General features: G+C 36.9%; 1 protein-coding gene across 11 annotated transcripts in view; it reads left to right on the plus strand.

The window, feature by feature from the left end:
- The window catches only part of Osbpl6 (oxysterol binding protein like 6), a 76,806-nt gene that overhangs the window by 31,134 nt on the left and 25,753 nt on the right, over nt 1–19,919 (plus strand). For 2 of the 11 annotated variants that reach the window (XM_040294522.2, XM_078017658.1), the window contains 6 exons: nt 3,264–3,367; nt 3,888–3,980; nt 8,458–8,532; nt 13,779–13,944; nt 15,791–15,924; nt 16,704–16,727. In XM_040294522.2, coding sequence (XP_040150456.1) covers nt 3,264–3,367; nt 3,888–3,980; nt 8,458–8,532; nt 13,779–13,944; nt 15,791–15,924; nt 16,704–16,727 — 596 coding nt within the window. The remainder of the gene's footprint in view (nt 1–3,263; nt 3,368–3,887; nt 3,981–8,457; nt 8,533–13,778; nt 13,945–15,790; nt 15,925–16,703; nt 16,728–19,919) is intronic. The other 9 variants (XM_078017657.1, XM_040294526.2, XM_078017659.1 and 6 more) reach the window with 7 other exon arrangements.

The raw sequence follows: 19,919 nt of genomic DNA on the forward strand, positions 1-19,919 counted from the left end.
TTGTAATCAGCTGGAGCACATTGGTCCAAACTTGATCCATAGGCCATTTCCATTCTGTGAGACAATTTTCATTTGATCTTCAATACCAAGAAAAACAAGGGCAGTGTAGAGAGTACTTATTAGGGCTCGACTGAATTCTTAAAATGATCTTAAGATGACATCAGGATTAATTTAATTTTTTTTCTTTATGAAATTATAAAAAAAATAGATATGGTATCATTTTTATGTTCTTACTTAGAAAAATGAAAATTTGGCAATCTGTTAGTCTCCTGACCAAATATTTTTTTTCACTCCACCTGTGTGTGAACTCAAAGTCTGTAGCATTTTTATCAGCCCTTTGGAGATCCACCTCCCAAACTCAATCTTTATGTGAATATATGATTGAATAGGGATTTTATGTTCATTATCACATCCAGCTGACTTACCAAAGGTTTTCCTTGGATGTATTCACCAAGGAAACACTCAGACTTTAGTTTCAGTACAATAACTTCAGGTTGGGGAAGAATCACCCACTCAGTGATTCTGAAAATTTCAGCCTCTACTCTGGAAAACCTAGGAGCAGAGAAGTTCACTTCCTTTACCCAGGTCCCATGGCTAGTAAGTGGAGCTGGGACTCACTCTGGCATTGTGATCCCAGAGTGTGTTCTTGAACATGTAGTTGCTCTGCCATCTCAGTTGTGTCTTCCCTGAGAGTGGGCCCATGTACCTTACATCCCTGTTTCTGTCAGTGCTTTTGTCATACCCCCACTGAAACTTCGGGGTCATCTTTGATCCTCCTCCCTGTTCATCCAGCCACGACCAAGTCCTGTCTGTTGTTTCTTTGAAAACCTCCTCCTCATGCTCCCCTTCTGTCTTCCCCTGAATTCCACTCATGTCTTTCTGACTGAGGCCCACCATTCTTGTCTCTGTGTGATCACCAGCCTCCTCACTGGTTCTCTGCCTCAGTTTCTGGCTCTGCTGCTTCCTCCCTCTCAGAGGATCATGGGAAATTACCATTCTGGAACCTGACTGCAGGTCTTGGATCAGAATTTAGCAGACATTGTCCTTCGCATTCAGTTACCAGGCACAGATGTTGCTATTATCCGCACTTTGTGGATAAGGAACCTTAAATACATGAAGGTTAAGGAATTTGCCAAAGAAGATTCAGGTGCCCTGGTAGAGGGATTGGGACTCCAGCCAACCCACATTCGACTAATCCCAGAGCCTATTCTTTGTCCACTACATAATGCTCCCTGAGAACTATTGGTTTTTAAAATAGCTTTTATGCAAAAACTCTTTAGTGGTTCTCCATTGGCTCTGGGCCTTTAGTCCAAACTGCTTAGCCCAGCATTTAGCAACCCATGCCCTCAGCTTTCTGACCCTTCATACCCTTTCAGCCTTGCCTGCTGTAGTCTCAACCAGACTTTGCTATTTTGTGGGTATACTTGGGTATTTCCACCTGCATGCCTTTATACAGATTGTTCTCCCCAACCTTCAGTGCGCTCTCTGTCCTTCCCTAGCTTCCTGCTTTGCTGAAACCTTTCCCTCAATTCTTCCAGACCCAGAAAAATGTCTGCTGTATTTTTTTGCTTAGTTGTAGATGGACACAATACCTTTATTTTATCTGTCTATCTATCTATCTATCTATCTACCTATTTATTTATTTATATGTGGTACTGAGGATTGAACCCAGTGCCTCACACATGCCAGACAAGCACTCTATCACTGAGCCACAGCCCCAGTCCATCTGCTCTGTTTTTGGCGTGTTCTGCTGACCTAAAGTCACGGTCTCTCTTTTTTAATCTCCTATTACACTTAAAAAACAAAAATGTATATTGATCATTTGTCACAGAGAGTGTCTAAATTGAGGCTGGTTGCATTTCAAAAGTAAGAACATTTCTTGGTTATTCATTGGTTGCATATTTCATTGATTGCATTCTAAAAATGTAATGTCTATTGAATGCATTATTTATCTGATTTACAGTTCTAATACTTAAAGCAGCTGACTATTTATAGATCTGGAAACCAGTCCAGACCTTAAATATATAAGCATATTTAAATATGGAGCATATTTTTTCCATAGGGATGAAATGTTAGTTGGTATAACATCTCTGATAGATTTTTAAAAAATCATTCATTACAAGAGTATTAGTGAGCTACATTCCATTCTGTTTTTCTAAACTTGACTGTGACTCCACACAAATTCCAGACAACTACCTTGTAACATTTTGGAGGAACAGGTAGGCAGGCCCCTAAGAATAAAACCACAGGACTGTTAAGTTCCCTTGAGTCTGTTTCCCATGTGACAAAAGCCATCAGAAAAGGAAAGTGTCTTTATATATGTACTTAGGGTAATGATGCCCATTCTCATTCCACCATCTTTTCTACCTCCATCCCCGCTCCCTTCTCCTCCCTCCTCTTTGCTCTGTCTAAAGTTCCTCCGTTTCTCCCATGCTCCCCACTCACCCCCATTATGGATCAGCATCCACATATCAGAGAAAACTTCGACCTTTGGTTTTTTTGAGATTGGCTAACTTCACTTAGTGTGATATTCTCCAACTCCATTCATTTGCTTGCAAATGCCATGATTTTATTCTCTTTTAAGGTGGAGTAATGTTCCATTGTGTATATATACCACAGTTTCTTTATTCATTCATTCATCTATTGAAGGGCATCTAGGTTGGTTCCACAATTTAGCTATTCTTAATTGTGCTGCTATAAACATTGATGTGGCTGTGTCACTGTAGTATGCTGTTTTTAAGTCCTTTGGGTATAAACCCAGCAGTGGGATAACTTGTTCAAATGGTGATTCCATTCCACATTTTCCAAGAAATCTCCATATTGCTTTCCATCATTACCCTAAGTATATGTATGAAGGCATGAATGGTGTAACTCTACTTTGTGTAAAACCAGAGACAATTTTTTGAAAAATTTTGCTCTATTTGTATACTATGAATTGAAATGCATTCTGCTGTCATGTATAACAAATTAGAATAATAAATAAATTTTTAAAAAGAAAAGGAAAGTTATCACACACAATTTGAGATTTTAATGGGTTTTACACTACACTAAGAGCCATCAATTGGTAAGAACGGGCTTTGAAATCTTCTAATAATCAATGGTTTTAGTTTCTAAATCAGAGAAGATGTGTTTAATTCACTTTCAGGTATCACCACCTGATCTGCCTGATCATATTTACCATATTATGAATTGATTCCCCTTAATTACCAATACCAGCATTCTGGCCCAATTCTAACATATTTTTATTTCTGATTTTTTTTTAGATCTTGCACACTGCCAGTCTAACCTTGTGGAACTTAGCAAACTCCTGCAAAACTTGGAAATACTTCAGAGAACTCAGTCAGCACCAAACTTTACTGACATGCAGGTAAACCTATTACTGCTGCCAGCAAAAACAGTTAACACTTTAATCTTTCCTGGATCATTCTGTGAATATACAAGTCACATTTAAAGGGAAATAACTACAACTAATTTATATTCTAGAGTTATTCTTAATATTTTTTAATCTTGGTGTCATTGTGTTAAGATAACTTAAAATGTTTTTACATTTACATTTTACAGTGCAAACTGCTGTAGAAATATATCTCTGGATTATTCCTCCCATGTGTCTGTTGCAATGGCTTTGAATATATATATTTAAACACTTTCAGAATGAAGACTCTTTTCACAGAAAAAAATGCTGACGTTATCTAATCTTGTTTTCATTCTGCATATCAGAAATTTTATAATTAAGTTCTTTTCTCTGCTTTAAATGAGATACCTATCTCTCCTGGTTTGCTTCAAGGTTCTAACAATTATTCCTTACTAACTGACTGTTCTGTCTGCATGTGTATCATCTGTGTAAACTTAATAATCCGTTGTTGCCTTTAACTCTCTGTGCAATGTAGGCTAACTGTGTAGATATTTCAAAGAAAGACAAGCGGGTCACAAGACGCTGGAGAACAAAAAGTGTCAGCAAAGATACAAAAATACAACTGCAGGTACAGATTTTACTTTTCCTTCCTTCATGTTTTCATATACTTTAAAAGTATTCATCTTTATATATATCCGCTCACAGATGTTGGATTGAGAGAGCAGCTTAACTACTTGACAGCCAGTGCTTCTGAAGCAGAGTTTTTTTTAGATCTAAAATAGTAGAAAATCTATTTATTTTACTTGCTTGGTCATAAGTGAAAATAATTAGAAAGAAAGATAAAATTATATGATTGCGAAGTAGCATTTTCATTCTCAATCATAGCCTTTGAACCATTAAAACTTTTTAAACAAAAAGTCACCTTAAAAATCTCAACTAAGCTGGGAGTAGTGGCACATGCATGTAATCCCAGTGGCTCAGGAGGCTGAAACAGGAGGATCATGAGTTTAAAGCTAGCCTCAGCAATTTAGTGAGGCACTAAGCAACTCTAAGTGAGACCTTATCTCTAAATAAAATACAAAACAGGGCTGGGGATGTGGCTCAGTGGTTGAGTGCCCCTGAGTTCAATCCTGGTACCCCCTTCCAAAAAAAAAATCTGGACTAAAAGTCTGATAGATTATAATAAACATCCATTTATATATGCTAGATCTTAAAAGAACCATTTATGTATCAACTTTGTCCAAATTTTTATCTATTGACAAAAAGAGTAGAGGGTGCACTAGAATAAAAATCAACAAGCCTGGACTTTCATCTAATCACTGTGATTTTTCTGGCTGTATAAATTTTGTGCACGTCTGTTAAATTTTCTGGGCTTCCATTTGCTCCTGGGTAAAGTGATGGACTTAATTTAATGATCTCTGAATTCCCTATTAACTCTAAATTCTGGGAATCTGCAAAATAGATATTACTGGGCCTGCAATAATCACTATAAAATCTGAACTAAAGTCTTAATGGCTCATAATAAATTTAACTGAAGTTGATTTTAAATAAAATTTTTACTTGAAATAAGTAGTTCTAAATTTTTAAAGTAAGATCCTTTTATGTCATAGTATTGCAATGATACCAATACAGTAAATTCTTAAAACCTCTTGTATTTAAATCACATTATTTTCAGATCACCAAACTAGACTATCTACTATTCTAACCTTAGCTGTGTATTCTAAATGATTCTTAACCTGCACAGTCAAAATTAGACTTATGATTTAGCTTTGTTTTTATTATACTATAAATCAATTTGAATCCTAATAGAAGGTAAAAGGAACTGCTTTTCGGAATTCTTCACTTTCTTCTAAATAATCAACAGAATAATTCTTCTCTAATTCTAACTGCTTTACTATCATTCTTTGTATTGTAATTCTGAATGTGTAAATAACAAACTGTTGCTTTGCTTTCTAATCTGATATATTTAAAGAGAAATTTTCATAAGCATTAAAGATCCATTTTTTATTTAGAGTTCTATAGCCTGTAAATATAATTAGTGTTTCTTTATTCGGTATTTTGTTTGTGTTTTCCCTTCTATTCATAAAATTAGTACTATAGGGACAAATGTGTCAAACAATTTGACAAGAGATTCATCTAGAATTGCCTTTGGCACTTTTTTTTAATATGTTTTGAGCTTATGAGAATCTCATTTGTTTGTTTGTTTGGTGTGTATGTGTTTGTGTGTGTGTGTGTACATGTTTTCAAGTTGAGTGCTATGGTTCTTATAGCCAAGAAAAAGAACCATTTTTATAAATGAAAGAACCATTCCTTTAAATATAATAATGGAAGAAAACTAGCATAATAAGAACATATCCATTTGTGAATAGACGTTATTTGCCTGGTTTTTAAAGGCAAATTAAATTCTAATTAAGTTAGAGACCCATTCACAGCTGCTTTCTTGAATGGTTCATTCTCAGCAGCCCTGAGCTCAGTGCCCGTGGCTGGTAGCTGGTGGCTGCTGCAGCTAGGAAGCCCATACAGCCCTGTGACAATCCAGCTTTACTAGAGGAAACAGAATGCAGCTGTGAATACTTCTGCTGGTCACAGGCAATGTTTAAACTATACCGAGAGGTTACGAGGATTTTTTTGGAGTCATCAGAAGAAATTGTTCAAAAAGCAGGAAAATATTTTCTGTTTATGTTCCTGCCATATCTTTGAATAGTTTGCTTCTTTTTAAACTTTTACTTATGCTGTCTTGTTTCTTTTTCATGTGCCAGATAGAAACAACCTGGCCCTTATCATTTTCGTTTAGATATTTTTGAGGGAAATTGATGCAATCTTATCCCCACATTCAAAGACAAACTTTGTCTTTTCAAAAGGGAAAGATGGTTCTACCTTAAGTAGAAATAAATAGACTTCAGGTGACAGTAAGCCACTACTCACTCTCAAAGTCCTCTACTTGTACTTTAATAGAAGTTTTCATAGACTGAAATCCTGGACCTTTTCAGCTTGTCCAAGCCAATGGGTCTTCCAGGAGCTCTCAGGACACTCATTTTCTATGAATGGGATTTACTCAAAGTTCCCCAACATGCACACCTGCTGGGGACCCAGCCATGACTATGCTATTACTCAGCTGTATTTCTGCCCACAGAAAGACATGGCATTTATTTTTACTCTAGTGGATTGAACATACCTATCACTTTTCCACACCTAATACCCAGTTTCCCCCCACCCCTACTTTAAATGCTTTTTGACTGTGGGAATTCCATCTAATAATGCCAAGTATCTGTTGTGAGCTTATCATCATCTTATTTCCCCTGAAGATCCTCATTGTGGCCAACTTGAGTGGCTCTCAGGTTGTGACAGCCCATTTTACATCCCCTCTGTTGTTTGCATCTAACCATCGGCTATTGTGAAGGAACCCAGACTACCAAGGGGTGACAGGGCTGGTGGTTGTTCCAGCTGTTATTTTTATTGGTGTGGTGTCACTGAATTTTGAAATATAAAATAGATTCTATAAAAAGTTGAAAATGAAGAATGTGTTCTACTATGTGTTCGATTGCTTATTTTTGTATGGGTGAGACATGCTCCTGACTCAAATCTTTTGGGCCATATTTCTTCTAGATACCATGCCATAATTTAACCTCAGAAAATCCATTGTGTAACTCATGAAGTCAACACTTGTCCTAGAATATTCTGTGTTTGTGTGTGGGGGTGGAGGGGTTACCTTTTTTAAAAAATGGACTTCCTGGCTCCCAAATTTCAAATCTTTTAGTTCTAATGAAAATCTGAATACCATTATGCAGAAAGTTTGGCTATGTTTGTTTTTTTGTTTTAGTAAGGTTTGGGGTTTGTTTGTTTGTTTGTTTTGGTGGTGCTGGGGATTGAACCCAGGGCCTTGTGAGGCAAACACTCATACCAACTGAGCTATATCCCCAGCCCTTAGTTATGTTTTAAATGAAGTAGAGGAAGACAAAAGGGACTGATTTTAAAAATGTGACATAGAAGAAAGAGCTGCTAGGTTTCCTGTATTGTCAATAGCATGAATGTTAGAGATGATGAACAATAGTAGGAAGTACATAGTGGCAGATCTGTCATTAACATGGAGCTATCTTAGATATCATACATCCTCAAGTTACATCTCCGGTAAAAAACAAGTTCTTCCTTTTAGTATATTAAAAAGGTAATGTGTATAGAAAGATTTCATGAAAAACATTATGTATGTATTTGTGTGACTTACTTGTATGTGAACAGAAAATTTGTGAAGATGGAAGAGAAATATGAATGTAATTTGGAAAATTACATCCCTTAATCTCATCTACCAGAAGGAGGGGAAAAAATGAAAGAATTCTTCTACTGGTTCATGTGTAGGTGTACATCACTAAATGAAACTAATTCTTCTGGTTTTTCAAAGCTGATTTTTATGGGGATTGAGAAACTTGAGATTTTTTTTTTTCCTTATCCTTTGGAAAATTGTTCAACTTGAAGATCTCAACACTTTTCCTAAAATTGAGTCCCAGTGAGCAAGCTTTATGGTAGGGGATTAAGTGGAGGCTAATGAATCCTGGGTCCCCTTCCTTATTTATTTATTTTTTTCTCTCCGTAAGAAAAAAGAAATCTTCCTGGTCCACCGGAGGCCCTCATTGCTCACATTAGCCTTTGCACATTATTTAATGTTAGCCTTTGCACATTATTTAATGAGTTTTTCTTGAACTTTTTTTTCTTTGCTCCCATTAATTGAATGCCTTTTGACTTCGTGTAACATTATATCACATAACTAAAACAAGACACATTTTAAAATCACAGGCTGTGCATTAGTGCATAACCCACCATCTCCTTTTGAGGTAGGGGTGATGATCTTCAGCAAATAGTCTTAACAGAGTTTGGGTGACCTACAATGAGAATAATGAACATTTCTCATGGCATTGAATGCCCTTTTGAGCTCTTTTCTATGTTAAGATTTTTGTTTTGTTTTGTTTTGTTTTTAAAGAAAAGTCAACTTTGGTTAAAATTCTCCGTCTCCCTTGTCTGATTATCTTTCATCCTCCTATACCCCATCCTCTCCCCTCCCCAACCCTCCATCCTGTGTTTTTACCCCCTTCTCTTCTCCCATTCACTGTCAGGAAGGGCCACCCGCAAAGGGCCAGTTCAGCACAACTCGGCGCCGGCAGAGGCTTGCAGCAGCAGTGGCTACAACAGTGAGTGGATTTCAATCTCAAGTGGAAGTTTAATAAGAATAAGAACCTGTAAGAGGGTAAACTCCCTGTTCAGACAGTGCCACCCATGTGCGATGGCATCAACTGTAGCCCCCTCATATTGGCATAGCTTTCGCATGTTGTTTGGCTGTCTTTGCATGGCAGCAGTCAGACATGGGTATTCATTTTTGCAAGGAGAAATATTACATAATCCAGTTCTTTTTCTTCTGCTGTCAATGTAAGAAATAATTTGAACTCAAGTTTGCCAAACTGATTATAGTGCCTTATGGTGGGGGAATTTATTTAATGATATCATTTTTGGTTTTGTCTCGTTTTCTTTTGCCATACTGATATTGGAACCTTTGTTAACTGATTTCTGTTTTTCTAAGAAAAGTCATGTTACTACAGACATAAATTGTGCTTTTTTTTGTAGCAATGTGACTATTTGAAAAGGATGTGAGAAAGAAAAGAGAGGGTAAGAAAAGGTACATTTCGATGTCATCTCTAAATGGCTATCCAAATTACACTTAGCAAGGGAAAATTGTTTTCTGGAAAGAATACTGACATGAAAATAAGAAAATGTAGTGTAGAAATGAAAAACCAAAAACAGAGTTAGATGGTTTAATCCATTGCCAAGGTTGGTTTTTCATTTTTTTTTTCCTAAAAGAAAATAGAATAGATATAACGGTAGTAGAGGACATATTGAAGTAGTTAAGGCAGAGAATATTGAATATCCATACAGAATTTAAAGTAGAACATTTAAATTTAAAATAGAATATTCTATTTAAAATAGAAGAACCTTTTGCTAAGTCAGATGCCATAACACACTCCTGTAGTCTCAACTACTATGGAGATCGCTTGATCCCAGGAGTTGGAGGCCAGCCTGGGCAACATAGTAAGACTCTATCTCAAAACAGAACGAAACAAAACAAAAAGGACCTTTTGCTGAGTGAAAGTGAATCATAAATTTGCTGAATTATGAGATGCTGGTAACTTTTAAAAATACAATATATCGAGCTAATCATAATCATGGATATTAGGTTTTTTTGGCTATAGCATATTTCCTGAATTAAGAACAGTCTTGCTCTTGTTAAGGGTGAGATATATTTTAAGACCAGAATTGCTGAAAACTATGAAAAGATTTTGGTTGCACTGTAGGTGAGTGGCTACTGGTGTGAGGATTATTGGCTTTCTACTTTATGATTGGTAGTTGACTCTGGCTTTCCATCTATGTGTTGAACTGCATTGTTTGAGGAACAGAGTTGCTTTTGATTATTAAAACAACCCATGACTTGGATTTTATTAGGGAATTAAATTCACAGTCTTGAGAACATTGGAACAAATGAATTATTGAAGTTGCTTTCACATTCAATGAATATGCTATGCATGTATTCAAATTCTGACAATAGATACATATGTAATCAATTAAATTACTCAAGTGTAATTTTTCATTTACAAAATTAAGAAATCCAAATGATTATTAGAGAGAGAACATTATAGTATGGGGAGGGAAAAGTGAGTCATTTTATGAAAATATTGTTTTCTCAAATAACATCCTTCTGGGGTGACACATAGGGAAGTGATTGTGTCTTTCCTGTGTTCATTCATTAAATTGCAGATACATACAGTGAATGATAATGAAACTAGGATTACCACTTATTCTATTGGGATAGAATAAGTTTTTATGTTTTAATTGAATGTAGAAGAGAAAAATCTTTTAAAAGAAGAAAGTTTTAATGTCCACATTGGTCACAGAAATCATAAAAATGATCTAGGTGTGTCCAATGATAAAAGCTACTGGCAACATTTAATAACATTTTCAGGAATAACTAGGGGGAATGTCTATGTTAAATGCTCTAGAAACTGTGGCGTGGATGCCATACTAAAAGAGCAACACTAATCAGGACCCTCGGCTGGCTCCCTTAGCCCTTCTCCCTGTCCCAGGGACCTGCACTGATAACTCAGCACCCCTATTTCTTTTAGTGCTGAGGTCTGCCTGTTCCTTTCTCTTCCCAGAACTGAAGTTATCCCACACATTTTGAGCCATTCCTATCCTGTTAGATGTCTTTCACCCAGAACCCCTCTGGATTATTCCTACTCACTTAACTTTCCTCACCCACTCAAGGTGTCTGGGGCAACTGAGACTGTGCCAAAGCAAAGGGTGTCCAAGGAGATGTTTCCAGTATTTATTCTTGTTGACCCTTAGTGCTAGGACTCAGAATGCCAACTCACACATCAGCCAGACCCCACAGAACAGGTTGGAAGCAGAGACACACTTCCTTCTTCCTGTGGAAGGACACTGAAGGTCTCCAAGCAGTCCCCCAAAGGATCCCAGTACCCATAATGCCAGAACAACAAAAACAAGGGGCTTTTCACACTACCTCAATAAGTCCTATAAACTTAGTATCTGCTTAGTATCTATCTTAGACACTTTTTTTTTTTTTTTGGTGGTGGTGGTAGTGCTGGGAATCAAACCTGGCAAGTGCTTTTTCATGTTGACTTGCTAAAACTTCACTCTCCTTTCCTTTCTCTTTTGACTTCTTCATAGTCAGTTCTTATGAACAACTCCTAGTAGCCCCATTCCAAAAGTTATTTGTGCCAAAATATTCCAGAATTGTAGGACTTAAAGGAAGCTTTGGATTTCCTTCCAGAGCAGAATAGAAAGGCCCAAATACAACATTGAGGATTCTCAAGCATAACAATGGAGAGCTGTTGGCAACTCCCATTGTAGCCATCACTGATAGAGAAATAAGCTAGCATTTAAATATTTGAATCCCTAAATACTCAAACTGATGAGTAAAAAAAACCTGAATAAATAAATAGGTTCATCCCCAGAGTGAAGAGATGTTCAGTTAGATTAATACAACTCAACTTGTATTCTCATTTCATCTCATGAATTCCTCAATTAAAATAACTCACTCAACACACTTCTTTAACCAAAAAAGTATCAATACATTAAACATTTTCAGTAAGAAGTATATAGAAATTAGTTCTCAATTTCCCAGGGAACCATCTGATTGCAGTTTGAATGGAGCATTCTGCGTTCCTTTCCCTGTGGGTAATATACAAAACCACTTTCACTGTTTTAATAGCCTATTTAAATTTCCATTATGTTCAAAATATAAATTTGTAACTTATGTATATGTTCTCAGTATCTGACTCCAACATTTGAAAGGCCATTATCTCAGGGACAAGTGCGGGTCCTTACTTTTCACTGTGTGATGGCCCCCATGCATACTCTCCCCCAGCTTTCATGACCTTCTCCCCACCTACTCAGAAGGGACTCCTAAGCCAGGTGGGTCTTTGGAGTATGGAGGGCTTCTGAGTGCATACGAGCCCTCTTCTGTGAAATTCAGCTTATGTGCCCACCCCTCCCATTACCCAACACCCACATTCATTTTTCTTAGTGCTCTTCTAGTTCCTTAGATGAGAAAGCTGTATCCTTAAGTGTGAAAACTTCTTGGTACACCCATGTCTTCAACTCATGTCTCTTCCCTTGACCTTCTTATCTTCACTAACCTTTTTATGGATTCTCTGTTACTCTATAGAGATTTGAGCAGACTACTCTTTCTAGATCAGCATCACCACAGTTAGATTTCCTTTGTCTATCTCCAGACTTTCTTCCACGTAAATCCCATTCCTTTGTAGGTATCCCCAAAGGACCTCAGTATTCGTCTAAAAGTAATCTAGGCAGGATTTCAGCAAATTATTGAACCTCCATTGCACTATTTTCTCAAATGGCTTCTTTGCCACCTCTTTGTTTCAAATCTAGAACAGGCAGAAGTTTTGTGCATGATAAGATGAACAAGTAGTTGATATCTTCCAGCTCAGAGTAGCCAAGGTTCCCATGGAGGATGAGGTAGAGTGACTTTGATAACTCCAGGTACCAAATGCTTTGGACCATGTGTGTTAACATGCTTATCTTAGGTGAATTTAGAGGAAAAATTTCGTGTTCGCTTCCTTCCCTGGTAAACCTTGGGTATCTTTTGAGGTAAATAACTCCCTGCCAAGGCAGAGTTACATCAGAGAGTTTCTCTGTCTGGCCTTAACTGCCCTTTGGTTTCACCTCAGGCCAGAATTTTTGGTGCTTTACACCTCCTCTATCTGTCCTCTATCTCTCAGAAACACGGTGCCCTCTTTCTCTGCCCTATCTAGCTCACCAAATCTGTTAAGAAGTTTAAAGCAAAAAAAAAAAAAAAAAAACTAAACTGAAAAAGAAATGTTTCTGACATAATATACACATCAGAGAAAGTAATTGTTCTTTCCTCCCCTGGCATATTTCCTGTTAGGAAATAGGAATCATTCCTTCAATTCTATAAAACTCAGTTTGTGGTGGAGTCTAGAGTATGGTTCCTGAGGACAACTGAATGAACTTCTATGCAGTAGATTTAGCTAGAAATGACTGGTAATATGACTCCAAGAGGATTGGTGTTTTTAAGAATGGTTGGCCAACAGCATTTGTGATGCTCAGGGAGAGTCTTCTTGAAGGGGAGGGGAGGAAAGGTGCTTTGCCTCCACCTGTCACAAGCCCAGTCCAGAGCCAGCCTGGGCAGGTAAGCATTCTAACCTTTTAGGAAAATCTATAGTAATATGACTTTTTTTTCTACATAATGCTTTTTAAGATTGGTCTGTTCAAAAGCCATGTTCATATAGCTATAACAAAATTATATATAACATACAAAGTTAAACTACTATGATTGATGTACATTCTGTTTACTAATATATATTTCAATAAATCCATCTCAAAAATAATAGTGAGTCTCTTTAAGCCATTATTGTATTTTCTATAAAACTTTATTTGCATGTTGTCTAAGGGGCTATGGAGCAAATGAATCTTTCTCTATACATATCTCTCAAATTTTTATATATCAGTAAGATTCTACTCCCAGCTCAGAGAGGAATGAGCAACACTTGTAGTCGATTCAGTTTTCTGACAGTTATTTTTCAGGTACCTGTGTGGGTTCAGAGTTGAAGCTTATCTGAGGCTATGCCTCTTCTTGCTGTCATTCTGTTGTCATCTCTCTCTGTAACAGTGAAACCAGTGAGTCCATGGCAGTTCTAAATCAACTCTAGGAAACAAGACTCCATGTCCCAGCCCAACTACCTGTAAAATAAATGAGTACTGAGTCTCTGAATGTGTCACTAGAGAGGAATCTATTATTTTAAAGACTAAGGGAGATCTTCTCTATGTAGGAGCAGGTGGAACAGTGCACTATTGCTCTTTAATAATTTGTATCTTCCCCTTTCAGGTTCCTTTCAGTGCCACCATGTCACCAGTTCGCTTGCATTCCTCCAACCCCAACCTTTGTGCAGATATTGAATTTCAGACTCCCCCCAGCCACCTCACTGACCCTCTGGAAAGTTCAACAGATTATACAAAGCTGCAAGAAGAATTTTGTCTCATTGCACAGAAAGGTAACAACAAATATAATGTGACCTTTAAAGAGAAATATACATTGTGTTTTTAGTCACTAACACTTAATTGTGAACTAACCATTTATTTCCCTTGGGGCTGCTGATAGTAAGTTATAAAATATTATTGAAAATACAAGTTAAATGGAGCATTTCTGTGCCTCTTAACACTCAAAATCATGGTGGCCCAGGAAAAGAAAGAGGGAGGGGTGTACCCTGAGGATGTCTCTGGAAATCCTGAACTTGAAGAAATCAAATAATCAGCAAAGATATTCTGGGGTATTTAACAAGAACTTTGGCTTCCAAGATTAGTCTTACTATTCAAATTTCAGATATCAGGTATTTGAGAGATAATCAAATACATAGATGTTTCTTTCATGCCATAATCCTAAAATTGGCTTAATCTTTTTTTCTGTTTGTCATTTGAGATTTTTTGTAAGGCCAACAACTCCCACCTGCCTTTTTACTCCCAGTAAATGCATTTTTATTGCATTATTAACGGGATGCTAATGATGTTATTCAAGTAAAGCAATAATAGTTTGCTCATATAATAGCATAGATTCAAGACAGTAACTTTTACTTCTGGGATGGGGTGGCATCAGGTAGAATGAGACAGCAAATTTATGAGAGGAGAGAAGCATGTGAGCATAGCAGAACTGCTAAAGGGAGATGGGTTAATTTGAAGGCGCCCCAGGAAAACGTTGTGTATTTGGTTGCAATCCTGAAGCTTTCAGGAGACCCAAGTTTCAACAGACTTTTAAAGCCTCTGTTGAAATTACATGTTTTCTTTTCAACAGACATACAAATTCTCTATGCTAGAAAAAAAGAGGAGGGTGTTTACCATGACTGTTGGGTGAACTCTTTGGAAAGCATTATGAGCTTTAAAACTGGTGTGGAGTCTGCTTTTAGAGTTACTGGCAGGGTTAATGCATTTCAGCTATCAAGTTATTACCTTTAAATGGATGATGGAATGTAACATATAAATCAATAGATGTGAATCCCTTGGGATCCTGCAGTTTCCCCCTTTGATTTAGTGGCTGTATTTTGTGCTGAAAATTTTCCACTTCTGTTAAAAATAATATATAGCTCAAATAAATACCTATTTTTAAAAGCTGCATATTATAGTAACTGTTATTGTAGAAAACAGAAGTTGGAAATTCATCCTTTTTGTAATTCAAAATGAAAGACTGTTTCAGATTTTACCAATATAAGTTGTCAGGTATGCAGGAAATGGAGGGTGAGGTGGTGTTTTTTATTGTTGCTTTTAAATCAAAGTACTTTTGACATCTAGACATTCCTGGGTGAGAAAGCAATCCAAGTGCTATTCTTAAAGCCAAATCATTTCCTACCGCCAAGGGAACTAACCAGAACGTCTAGATCAGCTGCCTATTTTATACTGACATGACTCATAAAATGCTCTTTTTTGGGTGTATGCTTTGGGGAAATAATTTTGAATAACTCTAAATGATTTGTATGACACTTTATGCTACACAAAACTGCTCAAAATATTATCAAATATGACAAACAAAACGTGTTCTCTGTTACTTCTAGGCATTATAAATTCATTTCTGAACACTGAAATTCAGAGTGGATTTTGATATTGCATATGCTAGTTCCAAATCTTTGTTGCTTTGTCTGATATGAAATCCTAAAATTTTCACCCTAATTCATTACAATTGCCATGCTTGTTTTAAGTATAGATATTCTGATAAATTCCATTTTTAAGGCTGATTTTTAATTAAATTGTAGCATGGCCTTTCCAAACAATGTCTAGGTATGAAAAGTTTATCATTTTGTATATTCTTTCTGGATGTGTTTATATTTGCTTCTCACATTTGTCCCCATCCAGTACATTCTCTTTTGAAGTCTGCATTTAATAGCATAGCTATTGAGAAAGAGAAGCTGAAGCAGATGGTTTCTGAGCAGGATCACAATAAAGGCCACAGCTCGCAGATGGCCCGGCTCCGACAGTCACTGTCTCAGGTAAATGAGAGTGTTTGTTTTCATGTGCATGACACAGTCCCAATCCTGTCAGGCAAGAGATGGGGGTGGAGGTGGTCAGTCCTAGCAATGACACATTCCTCTGAAATCTCCCAAGATGTTGCAATGTCAGGATTGAATTTTATTATGTTTTTTTTTCCAAAAATGTCAAGGGTAAGAGTGAAAATAAACCAATTGCTTACATACATATATTCATTATTTTGACTAGTTGAATAGTTAATGCCTGAGGTCATTTATTCAAGATAGACCCTGGTTTTTAAAAAAAAAAACAGACATTTATAGATGATTTGCATATATAAAGTATGTTCTAGAATATATCCAGTCCAATGGTTAAAAATAGAATCTCCTAGATCCTTCACTCTTAATATTTCTCCCACTTAGATTTTTAATCTGTTGAAAATTGCCAATTACTATGAACCCATTTTTTTTTCTTTTCTGGTTTTCATTTTAGGGATTTTCTTCCAAGCTAAGATATGCTCCCCGAAACTAGACTATTATACGTCAATATGTATTATTTAGTTGCTCTTGCTAAAACTAACCAAATCTCTGCATATATCAAACTTGAGATTTCTGAAACAAATCCTTTAAAGCTGTGCTTATGCCTTTTTATACCAAGTACTTCCTCTGAAGTAAATATTTTCTTCAGTTAGTCCGTAAATGCACTTATTTTACTTCCTCTAAGAATTTAATGTTTTGTATGATTTTTGTGAGAACTCAGTGTTTATGTAAAATATTGTTCACTTCCTGGTGCCTTGGATCAGAGTGAAGGAGCAAGCAAATCCTGGGTAAGTGGTTCTCCATGTGGATCAGATCCTGCTTGAATATCTTCCCTCAGTCCCTGAAACTTAGATGTAAACTGTATCACATGTTTTATGTACCTGAACTGTCAGCATATATTCAGTGTTGTTTCATGTTATGGAGTGCTGCCATCTGGGCCACTTGACAGCATTCACCATGAAACACTGTTGGCTGAGGTGCATACGCTGCTTCCAGTGCTAAGCCAGGGGCCTCAGAAGCATGTGCACCTGTTCTGCCAGGCTGCAGAGGGCTTCATTCATAAGAATACTTTGAAGAGCAGGGAGTGGTGGTGCATGCCTATAATCACAAAGACTCTGTAATCACAGAGACTCAGAGGCTGAAGCAGGAGGATCTCAAGTTTGAGGCCAGCCCGGGCAACTTAGCAAAGCCCTGACTCAAAAAATGAAAAGGACTGGGAATGTAGCTCAGTTGTGGGGCACCCCAGGGTTCAATCTCCAGTACCACACACACACATACACACACACACACACATGAAAGGTACTTTAAATGTTCTCCCTGCCATTTATCTGTTGAATACTCAACTGGTATTAATTGATCTTTCAAATCATGCACAAATAAACATGCAACTGTCACCTTGTAAATACACATAAAATATATTCTTGATCCCCTAAATGTTGCAGTGTTTCTTTAAGATGGGCTTAATGATAGAAGCTTAATGATATAAATCAAGCTTATGCTAAGATAAATAAGAAAATTTGCCTCTTGCTTGCTGCTTGCTTGCTTTTGAGCTTCAGGTGAAATTAGAAATGACTAGGAAGAGGAATTTTAAAAGTTATTCATTTCTCATTCAACTGACTTTACTAGGTATTATGCAAGATTTGGCATACTATGCACCTGTTTCCCAGGAGGCTTGTGCTCTGGTTAGTGAGATCAGCAATATTTGCCAAAGAAACAGTTGAATGGACCATACTGTACTATTCCCGGAGTATGGTGGTGCAGATTTCCAGAGCTCTGGTTGTTTAGAAGAATGGTAGATCCCTGAGCTGAGAGCACAGTCCAGATCTGACTTCCTGAGCAGACAAGGAAGAAACTGACTCTAACATGATAAAAGTAAAATCAAGCAAAATTATATCAACTCTGTATCCTTTGGGCTAAAATATTTCTCTCTCTTACAAAGACATATTTATTAGCATCTAAAGTGAGAGCCCCAATAGTTTTTTTCTGGGGTTTGGAGGGTTTTGTTTATTTTATTTAGTTTTTTTAAGGAATCAAAAGATATGAAAATAATTTGGGACATAAGACTCATGCTCCTATTCATTAGATAATCCAGTGATTGCAATTATGTATTACCACAGCATTTCACGTTTGGTCACATTCTTGTGTCCATCCGAACCCTCCAATTGGGCCAGTCCTTCCCTCTCTAGCCTTATTTCCCATAAGCTCTAAGTTTGGACGCTGGTTTAGAAATCACCCCAGCCTATGGTTAGGCATTTAAGTTTACTGAAATTTCACTGCTTTCTGGTGAATTACTATTTATGGTTAGACCACTGGAAAGGTGTATGGAGAATGGAGTGAACAAGAAAGCTACTTTAAGAGTTACTGGTTAAGTGGTGGAAATCAGCCCATTGGAGCTACATGAAGGAATTTAAATTTTTCCTTTCAGTGATGGGGAGTACTTAAGAAAGTTTAACTGGTGAATGATAATGCCAGAGATTGGAAATATTATTGCATATTTCTGTATATTAGAAAGATTAGTCTTGTACAGTATAGAGATTTAGTAGAATTAAAACAAAACTAGTTTGGCAGGCACATAGTATTCAAGATAATTTGAGAATGTTTTGTGATACTCAAGGTAATATTCCTGAACTAAGGAAGTACCAGCCTTTATAGAGAAAGGGATCAGTTTCAGAGACACAAAGAGACACATAATCAGCTTGGCTTACAGCTGAACATTATTAGCAAGGGACCACAAAACAGAGCCAAGACAAGTCCAGGCTTTTTACTTGAATAACTAGCTGATGATAGTTCTTTCTCCTCAGAGAGATCATAGAAGAGGAACAGGTTTATTGTGCAATGAATGATTTTACAGAGATGAAGATGTCTGAGGGACATCCAGCAGGTTACACAAATCAACAGATGGAGAAAAAGATAATGGATACTCTAGTATACCCGTGAAGTTATAGAAGTTGATCAGTTGTGTTTTCAATCAGAATAAAAGGGGTTCAGTGATACTGGCGCTGCTATACAGAATGTTAATATTTTAAGGATAGTCTAAGAAAGAGCTCCTTTGATGGAAAGCCAGGGGAAGCAACCAAGGAATTTAGGAGTGATGACTATTGAGATAAAGGGTGGAGTTTTGATGATCTCAAGAAGGAAAAAGTTAACATCCAATTTAGCAGAAAATAAAATGTAGACTAAAAGTCAGCCCTGGAATTTGACAGTGTCTTAGTATAACTATATCATGAGGGCAAAGAGCCAGCAGATATAGAGATGTTGAAGGTGGGAAGCAACTGGGCAACCATCCTGGTTGGCCAGCTCTATTTTCAGTCTCCTTTTTAATATAGCACTTAAGATTGAACAATAAGGCTGGGGTGTAACCCAGTGGTAGAGTGCTTACCTAGCACTTGCAAGGTCCTGGGTTCTATCCCCAGCACCAAAAAAAAAAAAAGATTTTTTTACAAATACCAAATAGCTTTCATACATCGAGACAATTGTTCTCCAAGTTCTGAGTATATTTTATATTAGTATAATTTCACATTGTAGTGTGATTTTTAGGTAGCCTAAGGATATCTTTGGTCCATATTCAAATGTCATCAGTTAAACCCTCAGATAACTCTTTCATGACCGGGTCTCTCCCCCAGAGAGGGAAGGAAGGAGATGGTATTTAAATAATTTAAAGTCTAACATTTTTAAAGCTTGTATATTTTATTTGACATAAGACCTATTCGATATATATCTAATTATTAAAATGCTGCTTTTCAATGAGACTGTTAAGTAGATATATCATTTCAGCAAATTCCATCATCCTTTTAGCAGGCACATAGCATATAAAACACATGAAATTAGCATTCTTCACCACATGCTCAGCATAAATTGTTGCCTGCCTTGAGCAAGTAACAGTTTGCCAAGATGGACAGCCAGATGACTTCTTCTCTTATGATAATATATGTACACACACAAACACACGCACACGCATGCATAATTCTGTTGTTTCACCC

This window comes from Ictidomys tridecemlineatus, chromosome 7 (assembly GCF_052094955.1).
Source record: "Ictidomys tridecemlineatus isolate mIctTri1 chromosome 7, mIctTri1.hap1, whole genome shotgun sequence".
Lineage (NCBI taxonomy): Eukaryota > Metazoa > Chordata > Mammalia > Rodentia > Sciuridae > Ictidomys > Ictidomys tridecemlineatus.